Here is a 19,672-nt window from a genome sequence, read left to right as displayed (position 1 = left end):
TGAAAAAAAAATAAATAAATAAAAATGAGAAATGAGACGTGGAAATTAAAAGAAATAAATGAAAAAATATAAGTCAGTACTCACTGTAGTGAGTGACAGAGAGCGCATTTTCTCGTCGATGAAAACGTGAAGTCACGGACGGACAGACAGACGGACAGGCGGACGGACATGACGAGCACAGTAGCGCCTTTTTTCCATAAATGAGAAAATGCGCTAAAAACAATAAATAAAAATCAGACAACATTAAAACGTGGAAATTTATCTGGCAAGGTTTAAACTTTATTTAATTAGCGTAATTTAATTGGGAATAATTACAATCGTGATTCGGTTAGTATCGTAAATGTAATTTAAAGGAAATCGATTAACGGAACCTTATTGGGTTCAATTTTATCGTAATTCAATTTGGATTTGGAGTGAATGAATCATGAATGAATGAAAAACACAAAATTAAACTAGTGTTTTTTTAAATGGTATAAATTATTAAATCAAATCCAGTCATCCCGAAGTATTTCGTCAATTTTCAAACTAAAGTAATGTTAATTAAAGGATATTTTACTTTATTTTAAAAACTGTTATCAAAAAAAGTAAAATGATTATGCAACTGCATTTGAAATCCCAAATCTCTGTGATCGTTTAACTAGAGAATCTCCGCGCTAACCAGAAAGTATCCTATATATACCATATATATATAAAGAAAAAATTATTCTCCTTTGTATTTATTAAAAATTTTTCCTTCATTAATATTAATTGTATGGAATCAATTATTTTGAAACTCACCCTAAGATTCCTGTAGCGTAATAGATCCTCGAGGTTCCTGATCCGACCAGGATTAAATCTATTAATATTGTCTTTTTCTTCGTCTGAACTCGAGGAGCAAAGGACATCTGCTCGTCGACGATGCGACGACAGACTTCGCTTCCTGCGCACCGGCTTCGACCTCGCCACGACATTCGTGCGAGGAATCGAACACGACAATTTTGGAGTCTTCACGTCTTGTTGACTTGAAGAAGACGATTCTAAATACTTGGCAGTGCGTTGACTTGAAGAACTCAGCCGTGAATTTGCATCACTTGTTGAATTCGGGGATGAAAATTTTCTACTCGGTTTAACTTTCTGGCTGGTATAGGATGAAAATATTTCGGATTCTCGCTCCTTTTTGGAAGAAATTCTTGACGACGAAGTGCCTTCGTGCATTGAAATTGAATTTGTACTGCCAATCAAATCATTCCTTTTAATTTCCCGAGTAGCTTTACTGCTTGATTGAAAACATTCACCTCTTTGACGAATAATTTGATTTGCAGTTCCAGGACATACTTTGCTCGGGTCAAAGTCGTGACCTCGTGACACGTACGCGTTTAGTTTGTTCATGTGAAGGGTGTGATTGGAGTGTCTCTCGATTTCCTTTCTGTCAGAGAGTAAATGGAATGCTGGCTTGTCTGTGATGCAACGCACGGCTGTGTCATCACAGCGTCTGGTGATGCCAGTGCCGTTGCGCTCGTCGATTGAGCTCCTATCTTTTTGTTTGTTAATCGTCGTGTGGTCGCTTTTTTTACCGATTGTCTTGTTCTCGTTAATGCAGTTTCTTGTGTTGTTGACTTTATTGTTGCCATTGCCACTTTTCCTGTCATTTTTGTTGTTGTTATTACCATTGCTGCTGCTGCTGCTGGAGAATAGGGACGACTCGACGTCACTGCTGCTGCTGCTGCTGCTCATGCCCAGACTTTCACTTTCATGCTTCAGGCGCGAGTCAAGTTCATTTAAAACGTTGCGTATTTCAGATGTCTCGTCTAACCCGGCAGTGATAACATCTGTAGCCGGCAAATTAATTGAGCTGTGGAAACTCGGAGGGGGAATGATCAATCCAAGTTCCATACATTGAAGCTCTTTTCCTAAAGTCATGTCAAAATTTTCTGCCGCATTTTGGTGTACACTCAACATTTTTGAATGAACATGAGGAGCTTCCGGGAACAGCCCACCCGTATTACCGTCACTTAAGTTTGAAAATAAAGCATTGTTAGTTTTACATTTTTTAAGGGCATTTATTAATGATAATTCACACTTAGGAGAGCAGTTGCCGCCATCACCCGAAGAACGCAATCCTAAAGCTTTACCAGAGTCGCCTCCAAAAGAGCTTGAGATTGGATCGAGCGTCGCTATGGTCTTAGGGCACCCAGTACCCATTGCTGCCATTGGCGCTGGTTGGACCATGACTGTAGTATGATCGCCGAGAGATTCATCGATATTCACTGATGATGGCTTAATGTTGAGAAGTGTTGACGCGTTGACCTCGTCACAACTCTTCTTGAATCTCGCGATCAAAACGTCAACCGCCTTAATGTCGAAAGTAGGACTGCAAGGACCCGTTTTGGTTTCCCCGTCATTAGACTTTTGAACAATAGTTTCAGCCACGGTGACCCAATCAGAGGGGAGCTGTAATATTTCTACTGGGTTAGCTGTCTCACCAGGTGCATGATTATGAGATGCAACAGTTCCCAATAATTCATCTTTAAACGTTATTTTTGCTCCGTGAGCAACTCGTTTTGGTTTCTCTGGCCGCTGGCCTTTACAACGACGTTCGTCGCGAGCAACGTCACTAAGGGCCAATATTTTTTCCGGTGTCCGACGCACTTTCGACGCTGAAATTTTCGGACATTTTTCCACCTTAATAATACCCTTGACGTCATCGGGAATTGGGTTTTTACATTTCCGTTCCAGTGACAATCCGCGCTGAACTTTCTTAAGTTCTTCAATGAACTCGTCGTAATTCACGGGCTTCGTTGGAGCCTTCATGTCTTTCTGTGCGGAATTTGCAGCAATACATCCGATTTGCTGCACTTCATTTATCCGTTGGTTTCCATCTTTCAACTTCACTGATACATAGATTTCACTATCACTGTTTTCCTCACGACGTCGTTCAATTATCGGCCTAGTACATCCTTGTTGAAGGCTCGACAAACTTCTCTGCACAGCTGAAACGTAGAGGGGCTGTTGACTCGGTAGTCTTTCGCCAAACTCCTTCTCGTACCGGACTACGCAACCTAACCCTCCACTCGCTGGCGGGGCTGGCAAAACCTTTCTTTTTCTCACTGTTGTATCTTCACTCCTGTCCTTGAATACCTGCGCTGTGTGTTGTATTTTGCTGTGATCTTTATTGTTCAGCAGCAGGTTTTTGGTAGCATCATTCAACGATGAAATACCGAGTACATCCTCTTTGTCATTGGATTCTTGGTTCACTTCTACTCCAGGATAAGCGAAAGTCGATGGAGTATCGTAAACCTCTTTCCCGTTTTTAGATTTTTCTATAGTTAATAGTTGATTAAAGTTTGCCAGTTGGGTCACTTCTCGTGTAGGATCTATCAACGATGCATTTGATTTTGAATTGGGGAATAACTTATTGGGAGAAGACGAAGCTTTGTTCACAATGTTCACCAACTTCCTACCATTGGAATCGATGCAAGAGAGAGCTGCTGAAGATGAACCTGCCTTAGCGCGGTGGTCTGAATCGTCCTGCTGAATCACGAAGAATACAATTATTATTCTTATTTTCTGATTTAATACTAATATTAATTAATGGTCTAGTTGAAAATTTTCCCATTGTTCTGCAAGCAAAAATTCTTTGGGGGCCTATTGATTCTTTCACTGTTGTTGAAAATTACTTGTCGTATTAATAAACTTTATTGCAAACCATTGAACAGTCTCTTGAAACCATTTACCCTTCCATGAAGCTGAATTTAATTTTATTAAAATTTCCAATTAATGCTGCAGTAATCACTCAAATATTATAAAAACATAAGGAGAGAATGAAAATTACGGATTTTCTTGATTTCTATTTGAGCTGGTAACTTTTGCACGATAATTTGCGTAAAGTGCACTATCGTTCCACGTTAAATTTTAATGAATGATGATGATAACTACATAGTAATATCAATAATATGTAAAGATCCTGTTGCTAATGCTGAAATAAGAGTTTTCAAGACACTGAGAGGCTAGGGAGAGGCTAGACTACGGTGTGAAGCAAGTTTATCGTTTACAGATATAATAGAGCTGTGATGAACTTAACATGAATAAAATTTATCTAACCAGGTTGCCAAAAATGGGCCTATTTCTTTAGCGGACGAAATCAAGAAGTAAGGATGGTTGCTACAAATAGTATTACATTACCTTCGAAATCAATAACAATATATAATCACTGTTAAAAGGTTATTGAGACACAACACATAAAATTTTTTAAGGACTGAAAGGAAGGGGACAGGAACAACAGCAGTGACGGCTTCAGCACAACTGAAATGTCAGCATCCTTTACGTTGCATTAAATTACTTCCACACTGCGTATATCTGGAACAGAGATAGTTACATATTCGGCGTATTGAGTTCACCATCATTGTTATTACTCCCGTAAATATTGGGTCGACTACGCAATGCGCCAATGACCTCGATAGGCGGAATAGAGAAGACACACAGAGAAATAAGGAAACTTTGTCCATATAACAATGCTGTTTTTGCATTTGTATCTAAATATTGACCCAGTTTGGTCCGAAAATAGGGCGTATCAGTGCTACGTACAGAAAGTGCGTCATTATTTAGACAATGCGTCCAAATAATGACTGAATCAATGAATAAACAAATGGACTTTATTCCATTTATTTCCAGAGTGCGCGATGGGTGGAATCGGGAAGACGGGATAAATAAAAATGTTAAAAATTGCGTGGATTCAACTAGCAAGTAAATGGAAAGGAAAAGTGAAACGTTTTCCTAAGTTTGAATCATTCATACACTTCCACATTTTCGTCACGTAAAATCGTGCGCGCTGCATGGAAAACTTCATGAATAAAATATAGTAAGTGTATTTTGTTAAAATAAAGGAGATGTGAATAAAAGGGTGAAAAGAAGGGCAGTATATAAGCGGTATTTATCTACATACTTAACACACAAAATTATAATAAAGAGAGCTAAGCAGTAGAGAAAATTAGGTTGGCGGAAGGACAGCGGCGATTTTGTTAGTGTCGACGCAACGCGGCAGTTACGTCGCAGAAAGTTATAATTGCTCTGAGCTAATATCATATATGCTTCTAATTTGTAAACTAACAGGAAGAATATATTCCTCCTATAATTGATAAATATAGAAATTTATGCATGCTATACATAAGGAAGCTATCGATCCTAAGCTACAGAAAATTTATAGCCATTTTTAACGAGGTTAATATTTTTTGGCCTTTAGAACGAGATAAACAGGATCACGATAGAAGTTTCGATAATTGTGAGAATACTTTATAGATTTGTCTACAAACTTACACTCAATCAAAACCTCATATATATATTTAAATATCTGCCGCTAACGTCCCAAAAACCCTCAAGTCGCTGGACTTCAATGAAACCTAATTATTTTGTGAACAAAATTGGACCACCTCTTTCTAGCGCGATCGAAACGGCTTCATAGTCATCACGTAGTTAGCGAACCCTATAAATCTTAGTTTTGATCAATATTATTTGGTTTTTAGTGACGTGCGGCGAGGTAAGTGCAGTTCCTCCTAAGTGGCGACTTCTGCACGTGTTATAGACAGTAGGCGATGTAGAAAGTCCCCATAACATGAATAGTAGGCGATTTAGACAAATATCAAGCCCGTACTTAAAATTAAGTCCGTACTTAAGAAAGAACTATTTCCCATTACAAGACTTTCTAACTAAATCTTTACATGCATTTCTTACACTGATGCTGAACAGATGCTCCCTATATGGCCTATATTAGAGATGAATGAATCGCTAGATCCAAGTTCCTGCAACACTAGGAGCTCTGGGCTAGATCTAGATCTCTTATAAGCCCTAGCTTCGCTAGGAGTACTATTCAATAATCCCAGTCAATATTCTCAATCAAGCAATATCCTGAATTGATTTAGCCGCTTACCTATTATTCTATTAGTATCACCTACCTTGTATAAATTCTAGCAGTAAAGCGTACGTAATTATCAACACGCAAGTTTTACGTTAGTTCATCTACCAAGTTCCTCACCTGAAATTTACCAAAAACGCCAATTTTACTTACCGAATTCTTGAGGATTCCTCTAGGCGACATCGTGACCCGGTTGTTGGGATTACTTGAGAATACCATTAAAATAAAATCAACTAGAAACAACAATGGAAATCTTTACTGCCCAACAGCCTCGCAAGGTTGTGAAGAAGCAGCTTCAAATGTACGGCCATAGTTACACCAATTCAACCATGGTTACACCGTTCGTCGGACCGTTATTTTCACGTCGGATTTGTTGTTAGTGTTCTCTATGTATCCAAGTTTCTTTTAACCCCCACACTTTGTAAAAGATTCTCCCTGAAGAAATGACTACAAAATAATAACAAAAGAGATATTAGCAAATAGATTTTATTGCAGTATGCCATCAATCTTGAAAATATTATTTGTAGGCGAGGTATTACACATTTACGTATTGTTGACGTTGATTCTGAAGAGCGGATTTAATTTTATGGATTTTGGAGATGTGCTTTTATGGGTTTTAAAACGTGGATATTCGTTTATGGATTCTAAAACGCGCATATTCTTTTATTGATGCTTAAATGCGAATATTCTTTTATAGATTCTGAAGCGCGGATATTCTTTTATGGATTCTGAACCGCGGATACTCTTTTGTGGTTTCTGAAGCGCGGATATCCTTTTATGGGTTCTAAAACGCGGATATTCGTTTATGGATTCTGAAGCTCGGATATCCTTTTATGGATCCTGAAACGCGGATATTCTTTTATGGATACTGGAACGCAGATAATATTTTATGGGTTTTGAAACGCCGTTAATTACAAACGCGCAACACGCCATGGGCCTATTTCTTCAGTGCCGACACTTCTATTCTATTCTACTCTTTTATGGATTCTGACATGCTGATATTATTTTTTGGATCCTTGAAACTAGACATCTTTTAAGAATTATGTAGCTCGGAATTCTGAAATGCAGATATTCTTCTCGGCCAGCAATAAGGCAGAGCTCATGATGCGGACGATATAAGATTTGCACAGAACGCTAATCTCAGCCTGAATGGTGAAGGTGATTGCGCTCAATGACCGCGTTGCGTAAACGTTCTGACGTCACGTAAGTTGCAGAATGCTGTAGTATTCTTATAAGTGAAAGACTCATAAATAATTAACCAATGATTAACTTTTAACAGACAGAATATAACCTGCACACTTTTTACTTCATTTAGTCTTTTTTTTTTGCAATTCACGGTGTGAATTTAGCTTTTTAAAGCCACGTAGATTTGGTCGCTTCATCTGGCATGTACAAATTAATGGTGAAACATGACCCGTTAAAGTTGAATTTACCTCCGTTAGGTAATTTACCTCTGAGTGCGTTATTTAAATATCTACTACTGCCATCAATATGAGATTAGATACAGGCTATGAAGAGATCACCATATATTTATCACTATTTCAGCTTAGTGATCAATATTTATCCCTCAATCACTTTATTTATCACTCGTTCACCATATTGATCTTTAGGTCACTTTATTGATCACTCGTTCACCATATTGATCACTTGGTCACTTTATTGATCACTCGTTCACCATATTGATCAAATTCTGTCCGCACCATGTTTCTACTCATGGCACATAGTAGAGTGTGACGCTAACAAACCATTAACAATTTCTCCATAGCATGAATTTTCGGAAAATAATTCCCTTATTTGATGTCACGCATCACTCGCTTTGGTATAACTGTAATATAACCTGCAATTGATTAGGCTAACTAATTTAGTTATAATTAAAAACCCATGCTGTAAATACCCTCATATTTTGCATATTTATGTAGTAGTTCTACCTTATTTACATATTTCACAATTTACATATTTCGTAATGTTTACAGAAATTTATAAGCTACAAATTTATAAGCTACAGAAAATTTATAGCCATTTTTAACGAGATTAATTTGTTTTGGCCTTCGAACGAGAAAAATAGGATTACGATAGAAGTTTCGATCATCGTGAGAATACTTAAAAGTCGTGTCGATAAACTTACACTCAATGAAAGCCTTATATATATCTAAATATCTGCCGCTAACGTCCCAAAAGCCTTCACATCGCTGGACTTCAATGAAACCTAATTATTTTGTGAACAAAACTGGACCATCTCTTTCTAGTGCGATCGAAACAGCTTCATTGTAATCTTTTTAGCGCGATCAAAACAACTTCATAGTCATCATGGAGTAAGGGAACCCTACAAATCGTAATTGTGACCAATATTATTTGGTTTTTAGTGACGTGCGGCGAGGTAAGTGCAGTTCCTCCTAAGTGGCGACTTCTGCATGTGTTATAGACAGCAGGCGATGTAGAAAAAATTAAGTCCCCATAACAGGATTTTCGAACTAAATATTTACAAACATTTCTTACACTGATGCTGAACAGATGCTACCTATATGGCCTATATTAAAGATGAATGAATCGCTAGATCTAGGTTCCTGCAAGTTGCAACACTAGGAGCTCTGGGCAAGATCTAGATCTCTTAGGCCCTAGATTCGCTAGGAGATCTATTCAATAGTCCCAGTCAGTATTCTCAATAAAGCAATATTCTGAATTGATTTAGCTGTTTACCTGTTATTATATTATCACCTACCTTACATAAATTCTAGCAGTAGAGCATATGTAATTATCAATACGCGAGTTTTACGTTAGTTCAGTGACATAATTTCGTCACCTAAATTTACCAAAAATGCCAATTATACCTACCGAATTCTTGAGGATTCCCCTCGGCGACATCGTGATCTGTTTGTTAGGATTACTTGAGAATACCATTAAAATAAAATCAACTAGAACCAACAATGTCAATCTTTACTGCCCAACAGCCTCGCAAAGTTGTGAAGAAGCAGCTTCAAATGTACGGCCATAGTTAAACCAATTCAACCATGGTTACACCGGTCGGACAGTTATTTTCACGTCGGATTTGTTGTTAGTGTTCTCTATGCATCCAAGTCTTCTTTTAACCACCACACTTTGTAAAAGATTCTTCCTGAAGAAATGACTACAAAACAATAACAAAAGAGATATTAGCAAATAGATTTTATTGCAGTATGCCATCAATCTTGAAAATATTATTGGTAGGCGAAGTACTACACATTTACGTATTGTTGACGTTTATTCTGAAGAGCGGATATAATTTTATGGATTTTGGAACACTGATACGCTTTTATGGGTTCTAAAACGCGGATATTCGTTTATGGATTCTGAAACGCAAATATTATTTTATGGGTTTTGAAGCGCCGTTAATTACCAACGCGCAACAGGCCATGGGCCTATTTCTTCAGTGCCGACACTTCTATTCTCTTCTACTCTTTTATGGATTCTGACATGCTGATATTATTTTTTCGATCCTTGAAACTAGACATCTTTTAAGAATTATGTAGCGCGGATATTCTCTTGTGAATTCTGAAATGCAGATATTCTTCTCGGCCAGCAATAACGCAGAGCTCATGATGCGGACGATATAAGATTTGCACAGAACGCTAATCTCGGCCTGAATGGTGAAGGCGATCGCATTCATTGAAGTTTAATTGCGTTGCGTAAGAGTTCTGACGTCACGTAAGTTGCAGAATGCTGAAGTATTCCTATAAGTGAAAAACTTATAATTAATTATCCAATTATTAACTTCCAACTGACAGAATATAACCTGCAAATTTATTACTACATTTAATTTTGTTTACTTAATTCTAATTGACGGTGTGAATTGGTATTGACCACTACTTCAGCATAGTGATCACTCTGTTACAATATTTATCAGTCAGTCACTTTATTTATCACTCGTTCACCATATTGATCATTCGGTCACTTTATTGATCCCTCATTCATCCTATAAATCAAATTCTGTCCGCACAATGTTTCTACTCATGGCACATAGTAGAGTGTGACGATAACAAACCATTAACAATTTCTCCATAGCATGGATTTTCGGAAAATAATTCCCTTATCAGATTTATCACACCACTCGCTTTGGTATAACTGTAATATAACCAATAATTGATTAGGCTGCCCCCTAAACCCATGCTGTAAATACCCTCATATTTTATATATTTATGTGGTGGTTCTACCTTATTTACATATTTCACAATTTACATATTTCGCAATGTTTGATTAAAAATAATGCCAGTTTTATTGAGGACTTCTTTTGAGTTTTAGCTCTCAAGCTTTCTGATAAGAGGTACAGTAATAGGGTCAATGTGTCTTAAAATTTGTCCAAATGAAAGGTTTAATAAATCCTGCGACGCGCATTTAAATATTTTAATTCAATTTAAATATTTAATCAAACATGTTTAAATGAAGGGTTTTACCCTAAATTTACATATTTCGCAACCCCACACGACGTTATAAAGCACTGCACTGCGTTGGAGACGAGCGAACGACTGCACGAATCTTATCCCATAAGTCGGATGATGTGACCTGCCTTGCGTGACGTGACGACGCCCTCCTCATTACCATCATTACCATCCTGCACTGAGCAGTGGTTGAGACGAGGTACGTCTTACAGTTCTGCTCATTACCATCATTACCTACCTGCACTGAGCAGTGGTTGAGACGAGGTGCGTCTTACAGTTCTGCTCATTACCATCATTACCTATACCTGTTCCAATCAAATTTGTCACAGTTTGGTGGTTATAATATTAAATAAAAAACTTTTTAAACTATAGATGACAGAAACTGCAAAAATTGTGAAAAATTTTTTTTCATGCACCTTCGTAGTATATATTCACTATTAGGTTTTATTTCTGCATGCACGGAATAGATATACTGTACATGTAGACGAAACCATGTATAAGCCTTACTAACAATTTTTGGAAATTCTAAAAAGTTTAAAGCACTTCACATTAATTATTTACCTGTTAGGAGTCAGTTTATTTATGAAACGTATTTCCGACCATTTATATTGCTCATTTTCCAACATATGCAGTACGATCTATCCGTCTATCTTATCTGTAAGATTCCTACCAGAATTTAAAACTGCAGGCGTAACATATGAATTGGCAGATAATGAACACATATTATTTGAATTCATTTCAGTTTCAATTCTCGCTTCAGCACTATGATTTACTGTACGGATTTCGTTCCGGGATAAAATAGTCATCCGCGCTTTAGAAAAAAATTCGGTTCGTGCAAAGTTCGCTTCGTACAAACGGCAGCGTCAGACGTTAGCGCTGGAAGGAAGAATTGTGTCGGGTGACAAATTTTTGTGACGTTTATGAACATCTGTGACGTTCAAATCGTTTGTATGGAAGAAAATTCTTCAAGTGAAGAAGTTTGTTGCTAATCAGTTGACAATGACTGTTGTATGTTCATATGGTTCTGAAGTATCTTGATCAAAATTTGTGAAGAACTTCATGTGGAATTCCAAGGCGCGGGATGGCAATGTGTCAGCATAGGTCGAGTATATTGCAATATTTTGATGTATATTGAATCAATGGTGTTCAGAGCACGGTATATCATTCATATATGATATATCAGCCGTGTTTAGAGCACGGTAGATCATTCGTAGGTATATCGACCGTGGTTAGAGTACGGTAAGTCTTGATGTAAAAAAAGTTTTAGTTTATTGTTTACTTTGAAAACAGACGATCAATGCGTTCGATTTTTAAGTAGTAAGATAATTTTATAGCGTAAATTGCAAATAATCAAATATTTCTTGTCCATTTTAGCGTATTTAAATTCTTGCTCTAAAATAAATGTTGACAAGTTTTTTTCTATTGCAGCGCCATGTAACCCGCACTGATTCCTACACTTATGTTGCAAATTTTCATCGATATGGACAAGTTACGAACGAATAAGATAAGGTTTGAATCTAAGTTTGAATCTAGAGACATGAAATATTTCGGGATGAGATGGAAATTTGGAGTACAGTTTTCCCACATTCCAATAGAAATCTATTCCATTTTTTGTCGATGATCCATCGGCTGACCAGCGGCCAGCGATACGCCGACCAAAACTCCAAATGGGTGTGAAAATATAAATAAATACCGACACACTTTTCGCCCTGTGGGGGTAATCCCGACTCAGTTCCGTCCGGAAACAGCTGTATCAATGCTACGCGCAGAAAGTGTCACTATTTTGACAATGTGAACCACTCATTTTTTTGGAGTATGCCCATACTGCAGCACCCTATTAGAAATCATGGTCGTGTCAAAGCTCGCCGTCATGCCGAGCTGTAAAATGACATCGAATGTATGTACTGTCACCTCTTGTGTTAATTTTAACTTACGTAACGTTGTGGGCTGGTGCGATGTCTGAATTCTAAACATGCTTCTTTCTAGCTGATATACGGAGTCTATATTATCCATAGCTATGGTATCTTGTAAATATTTATCGTCTTCAGTGCCCTGACTACCAAACGTAGTTAGGAACAGTTCGTAATTCCGTCAGCCTGCAGTCACTGACAGCTTTCGAAGCTAAACCCACCAATCACAGACGAGAAATTTGACGCTATACGTACATGTACTTAGGCCGCTACATGTACGTTGGTCACTACGTTTCCTCTGGCCGCTATGTGTAATATTTCCGCTACGTGTAATTTGGCCGCTACGTGTAATTTTTCCGCTACGTGTAATTTGGCCGCTTTACGTGTAATTTGACTGCTACGTGTAATTTGACCGCTACGTGTAATTTGACCGCTTTACGTGTAATTTTTCCGTTACGTGTAATTTGACCGCTACGTGTAATTTGACCGCTTCGTGTAATTTGACCGCTTTACGTGTAATTTTTCCGTTACGTGTAATTTGACTGCTTCGTGTAATTTGACCGCTTTACGTGTAATTTTTCCGTTACGTGTAATTTGACCGCTTCGTGTAATTTGACCGCTTTACGTGTAATTTTTCACCTTCGTGTAATTTGGCCGCTTTACGTGTAATTTTTCCGCTTCGTGTAATTTGGCCGCTTTACGTGTAATTTTTCCGCTTCGTGTAATTTGGCCGCTACGTGTAATTTTTTCCGCTGCGTGTAATTTGGCAGCTACGTGTAATTTTCGGCGACGTGTAATTTGGCCGATACGTGTAATTTTTCCGCTACGTGTAATTTGACAACTACGTGTACTTAGGACACTACGTTTACTTGAACAAGTTTTGATAGAACGTTCGCATCACAGGACACTTTTTTATGTACAAAGTTCATATTCGCATGGTTCATGTGACTGCCTTTTACACGCATGTGATTGATGGGAGTGATTGGAAAAGGGGAACTGTGATTGCGTGTCGGATTTACCTAGTCTCAGCAAGTCTAAGATTACATGCATGCCCTAAAATGCATATACAGTAGCTTAAAGATAAGTAGCTTAGCCAACTCCGTTTCTGTGCCACATCCGGGGCATGAATTAGTGAATGAATGGGCATTCTCTTGGCATGAGTAACACAATATAAAGCAAACTTTTCTTTTTGTTTAGGAAATGCATATCTCTCTCTGTTGAGATATATATCTCAACATAGATATCTCTCACTTTTAACTCTGTTGAAATTGTCAGAAGGCTTGCTACTTTAGTAATTCTTGTACGGGCGCCTTTCCTTACCCCAAAACGTTGGTCAATTAATATATAGAGATACGAGTTCTGTTTCTACAGAGCTCATTTCTCGATAAGCGAGGTGCAATAATTAAGGCATGTTCAGCTTTACGTTTCAACGTTGATAGAGTTGAGTATAACTTTTCCGGTTCTTCACTCCGTCTCAAATCTCTCATCCAGTTTCGAGTTTCAAACGGCTTCACCGTACACCAATTATTAGAAATTCAGTAATATATGTCTGCAACTAAGCTGTACTCACTAAGTTGACAATGACGATGTTAGATTTATCTACGTTATAACATACCTACGATGATCGTAAGTTAAATATTTTATAGTTTGAGATACTCAGTGCGTTGACGAACTCAGTTTTATCTTCACACTAACATACTTACGGTGATCTTGAGTTATATGGAACAAGCCTCATGATTGGCCGCCTCAACTGAAACCTTAATTGCGATTCGTTACTCAATTCCAACGAACAAATGGCATTATAGTTTGCGGATTACAACTGCATTACAAATTGCGTTTGCCATCGTAACATCACGATTATTTCCTAGAGACTTAATTAGAAACATTTTTAATCGTTTATAGACTTGCGCTAATCGGGAATCAATTAAATTAAATGGTCGACATCTATCGTAGATTAAGAACTCTCGGACTCTTCGCTTAGTGTCAACTTTAATCTGAAGCTGTGGAAATTTACTTGCTGAATTAGGGGAGGGCTCGAGATCGTGGATCAGCTGCTCTAGTAGGTCCGCTGATTTCGTAGAGTTTCTGCGGTCGTTGATCTCCTCCATAGGTCGTTGATCTGCGTAGATCGTTGATCTCCATATGTCGTTGATCTGCGCAGGTCGTTGATCTGCCACGATCGTTGATCTCCATAGGTCGTTGATCTGCGCAGGTCGTTGATCTGGCGCGATCGTTGATCTGCATAGGTCGTTGATCTGCCACGATCGTTGATCTCCATAGGTCGTTGAACTGCCACGATCGTTGATATCCATAGGTCGTTGAACTGCCACGATCGTTGATATCCATAGGTATATCCATAGGTCGTTGAACTGCCACGATCGTTGATCTCCATAGGGTCGTTGAACTGCCACGATCGTTGATATCCATAGGTCGTTGATCGCGTGTTGCAGACGAATAACCCAAAACGTTTAAGATCTTGAAACGACGAATTAAGGGAATATTATTCATCCATTACTTTATTCATCTATTAATGCATTCATTAGGTCATTGATCTGTCAGTGCATTCATTCATTAGTTCATTCATCCGTTAGTGCATTGATTCACTACTTTATTCGTCCGTTACTGTATTTATTCATTACTTTATTCGTCCGTTACTGTATTTATTCATTACTTTATTCGTCCGTGACTGTATTTATTCATTAGTTTATTCATCCGTTACTGCATTTATTCATTAGTTTAGTCACCCGTTACAGCATTTATTCATTAGTTTATTCATCCTTTAATGCATTTATTCATTAGTTTATACATCCGTTACTGTATTTATTCATTAGTTCAGTCATCCGTTACTTAAGTTTTTCATTAGTTTATTCGTATCATACTGTATTTATTCATTTATTTATTCATCCGTTACTTTAGTTATTCATTAGTTTATTCATCTTTTACTGTTTTTTTGTTAGTTTATTAATCCGTTACTGCATTTATTTATTAGTTTATTCATCCGTTACTACATTCATTCATTAGTTCATTCATCCGTTAGTGCGTTCATCCATGACTTTATTCATCCGTCCTGCACTATCGATGACAATCCTTTATACCAATTCTACATCCTTGATGGCGATAAGCACATTTCCATGCAATTATAATAAAGCACACATAGAGTTAGTTTTGTATACTGTGCTTTAATTGTTTTTGTCCCAGCCTTTATTCTCCGTACCCGCTGTCTTTCGCTGCCTTCAGATGCTCAATTGACCATTGCCAGCAGCCATTAAAATTGTAAAACCATCCCTAAAATTAAAGTTTTCCGGATAAGCAGTGAACTTTAGAACAACTTTTAAAAAATATACTATTTGTAATAGAGTACAGAACATTTTCTTGGACGCTTAGCAGAAATTTATTGTGATAACTAATATTTTGTAATAAATTATAGAGGCTCGACAGTGTAAAAAACATTTACCAGGTATGTCAATGAAGCGTAAAATTTGATTGGACTTAATAAAGGATCTAAAAAACTCTTTGTGCATTAGGTTCAATATTAAATGTCTACACAATTTTAAGAATTTTATCCAAGATTTAAATAAATAATTTATTGCTTAGCTGCAGCAAAACGTTTTGCAGTCTCGATTAATTCGGATAATCTTTCACGAAAGCGTGAATGTTTATGAAGCAAAATAAGATTGAGACCAAACCTTTGGCTATCTCGGCGAAATTATCATAATTATATTGCTGTAGGATAATACCAACATATTGTATTTTGTCATGATATATTTCTTCGGTTGTCAGTCCTCTTATAGAATATTTATGCTGCGCGGCAGCAGGAAAAAACAAAATGAATCCTTTTCATAAACCAATAAGAACTTACTCTTTTTGGTTGGTCTCTTTGGTCTCCTTATTCTCCGTGCAATTTAAGGAAGACAAGACAAAGAGGCCAGACATTTAGGAATGTTTCATCTCTAGAAAGTAGAGACGATGTGTGCTGCTAATTTTTGCTCTCTAATTAATGACTTGTCTTCATTGCTGGACAGCTGAGTGCCAAATTACAACCGCGAAACACACAACGATCATCGACCTTTTGCCGGCCAGTGATAGAGAACCGTCCTATTTCAACCGAGCACAACTGAGGTCGAAATTCTACTAAGCGTAATGGGCGTATTTTCCGACCAAATGTGACTCTAAATCAAATCCACAAATCACTGTGAATACTGGATTTATAAAGCTATACCTCCTGGTTTTAGGTAACTCAAATAAACCGAATATAAATGCCACGCAAGCTATTAATCTCGCACACTGACTGCGAGGTCTGAGGATCCCGACCTGAGGAATGTATTAGAGCGGTCAGGTGGGTTTGGAGGTCGGACTGCTGCAGAGTTCACACGCAGACGTCGTTGCGACAAGACAGCCTTCCTCTCACTCTCTTGCCTGCCGCGGCCTGAGCATTGGAAAGGTCCCGTGGTGTTGGCCTCAGTTGTGTGAACCGGGCAATATTTATTGTGAACTTGAGCTTAGAGCTTCGTTTAAACGCAATGTTTGTGGCAATTATGGCCCAGGTTGTTGTCCGGAAAACATTCGGTGTTCTACGGTGATTCTGGATGCAGGGTTTTATTTGAAGAACATTTGGTGTTCTATATTCTATAGTGATTGTGGATGCAGAGTTTATTTGAAGAACATTCGATCTTCCATAGTGATTGTGGCTCTAGGTTTTCCTCCGAAAAACATTCGGTGTTCTATAGTGATTGTGGATGCAGGGTTTTATTTGACGAACATTCGGTGTTCTATAGTGATTGTGGCTCTAGGTTGTTCTCCGAAAAACATTCGGTATTCTATAGCGATTGTGGATGCAGGGTTTTATTTAGAGAACATTTGGAGTTCTATGGTGATTGTGGTTCTAGGCTGTTCTCTGAAAAGAATTTAGTTTCTTTTGATAGATGAATTATGTTGTGTGTTCAGTTCCGACGCATCACTACTAAAATTCTCGCACGTTTAGTAATGTTTTTGAACAAAAAACTACTTCTATGGACCATTCAGTTTTAGTTGAGTTAATTGGTAAAATGCGGAAGTGTTAGGTGAAAACGCGATGTGATATGCGAACCCGAGTTATTTTATTATTTTTATAGCAACTCACTGGCGTCAACTTCGGGGCTTTGATATGTTGAAGAAACGGATGTGTCCTTATATTTAGTTCTTAATTTGGATAACGTACTATATATATACATATTTTTCTGTCTTCTCTTCGGTTTTTCTTTTTTCCGTGCATTTTCAGTGGTCAATATCCAAATTCTTTTTATATTTCCAACTTCACATCCAATAACAAAAAGCTTCATCGTCATTATTTTTATATCGCATCATCCAAGCGTTATTACGTGAAAATTGTTATAAATTACGCGTGCAACTATATCATTTTTCGATAGTTGTTTCAGCAAAGCCAAAAAAAGTTAATTACAGCAATGATTTGAGTTAATATTTGGGAGTTTTTAGGCAATCTAATCGATATTTTAAAAAACTGGATTTTGGAGTAAATAAACCAATGGTCTGCTTAAATCGAAGGTTCACCCGTAATTTAAAAGTCAAGATAACGCCAGGCATACTCACCATCTTCCACGTTTTCATGAGGATATGGCGAATTTACGTGGAGTTTTCTATGCTTTATTTTTCTTGAAATCCGTAGTGAGGCAATCTAATCCATGTTTTTTATCGAACTGGAAACTTTGAGTGTGTAGGCAATTTAAGACGTATAATTTATATATAACTATAATCTGACATTGAATATGCAATTTAAATATTATAGATGTCATAAATCCGTCGATACCTAAAAACGTTCTATCCTTTATCCGAATTTATCTATCATTTAGCTAATATTTTAAAAATTGTTGCTAGTAATAAACAATTTTTTTTAAATGTGTTACTCGTTATTTAAATTATGATGTTTGGGCAACAAGGTTTCTTATTTGACTGTGTGATATTTGAAGATTAATTGTTTGCCCAAAGATTGATGAATGCCGATTTAACTTCCTTCTAAATAATTTGCTATTATATAAATTCGTTTTAAATAACGTGTGGCATTCGTCATTCAATTTTCTTCTAAATAAAGTGGTGCATTCGTTATCATTTAAATTCGTTCTAAATAACATGTGGCCTTCGTTTTCACTTGAATTAATTTATTCTTAACAACGTGTAGCATTCTTTATTATTTAAATTCATTCAAAATAACGTGGGGCATTCGTTGCTGTTTAAATTAGTTCTAAATAACGTGCGGTATTCGCTATCATTCAAATTCGTTCTACCTGTGGCATTCGTTATCACTTAAATTAATTAGTTATTAGCAACGTGCAATTCCTTATTATTTGAATTCGTTCAAAATAACTTGCGGCATTCGTTACAGTTTAAATTCGTTGTAAATAACGTAATTGTGACCTCACGTCCGCACGTTGTCGTTGCTCACGCCCTTCGTTACGAAATCCGTGGCTGCGTCGGCGGCTTACGCAAGCCAAGCAACTTCAGCAAGTGTTTACGCAACAGCCATTTAATTGGTGGCTACCAAGTGCGAACAGCAGCGTAATTATGTTCTGCAATGTTGTTGTGATGCTGGTGATGACGGTAGTTGATGTGTCATGTTCTTGTGATGATGGTTGTTGATGTGTCATGTTCTGGTGATGCTGGTGATGATGGTAGTTGATGTGCCATGTTCTTGTGATGATGGTGATGATGGTAGTTGATGTGTTATGTTACTGTGATGCTGGTGATGATGGTAGTTGATGTGCCATGTTCTTGTGATGCTGGTGATGATGGTAGTTGATATGTCATGTTCTAGTGACGCTAGTGCTGGCGGTAGATGGTCTGTCAGTGTTTCACGATATGGTTTGATTGTTTTTTTAATTTCAAATCTTTTGTTTCGTTACGAATTCACCGACGGAGATAGTGAAGGTTTTATTATTACATGGAAATCACGCTTCTGTTTTGTATAGAATTAGCCTGCGAAAAAGTTTTTCTTCTTTTTTGTTAATTGAAGCGTGAGAAAAGTTCATATATTCATTAAATTTTCTCAACAAAATTGATTCGCGAAGCGATTATTTCCATGTAATTATGGTGCAAAGTATTTTTTATACCATTCACTAAATTTTTTTGTATTAAATCAAATTTTCGAAGTTCTACAGATTCTTACAAAGGGCAACACCATTTTCCTGGTCAACCATGTTCAATATGTACAAAAAACAATCCACTTAGAGAGGCTTGGATCTATTTTTTTATTTGTGGGTTGACTAGCACATGTAAGTACATTATTATTTTTTGTTCAATCATATTGTGGTAAAAATATGCTGTCATTTGTAAGTGCGTGTAGCTAATATTATTTTTATCAGTACTAGCGCTGATTTAAGTTGCAAGTGCCAATTTCCGTTTTTCGGTGTTATGTTATTCCGCTCAAAGTAACCTTTCATTTAACTTATCACCCGAATTAGCTAATGTTAAAC

The 19,672-nt window shown here is 37.2% G+C and overlaps 1 protein-coding gene across 1 annotated transcript in view; it reads right to left on the bottom strand.

Annotated features, from left to right (window-relative positions):
- Positions 1-6,399, bottom strand: part of LOC108675472 — a 38,523-nt gene extending 32,124 nt beyond the window's left edge. The window contains exons 1-2 of the mRNA XM_047880279.1: positions 6,041-6,399; positions 778-3,510 (exon numbers count right to left, since the gene is read on the bottom strand). Of these exons, the coding sequence (XP_047736235.1) occupies positions 778-3,510; positions 6,041-6,106 (2,799 nt within the window). The 5' untranslated portion in view covers positions 6,107-6,399. The remainder of the gene's footprint in view (positions 1-777; positions 3,511-6,040) is intronic.
- Between the last annotated feature and the right edge of the window lie 13,273 nt (positions 6,400-19,672).

This window comes from Hyalella azteca, unplaced genomic scaffold (genome assembly GCF_000764305.2).
Source record: "Hyalella azteca isolate HAZT.00-mixed unplaced genomic scaffold, Hazt_2.0.2 contig5114, whole genome shotgun sequence".
Taxonomy (NCBI): Eukaryota; Metazoa; Arthropoda; class Malacostraca; order Amphipoda; family Hyalellidae; genus Hyalella; species Hyalella azteca.
The sequence above is the reverse complement of the archived record's forward strand: the minus strand, read 5'-3'. Positions and strand labels throughout refer to the sequence as shown.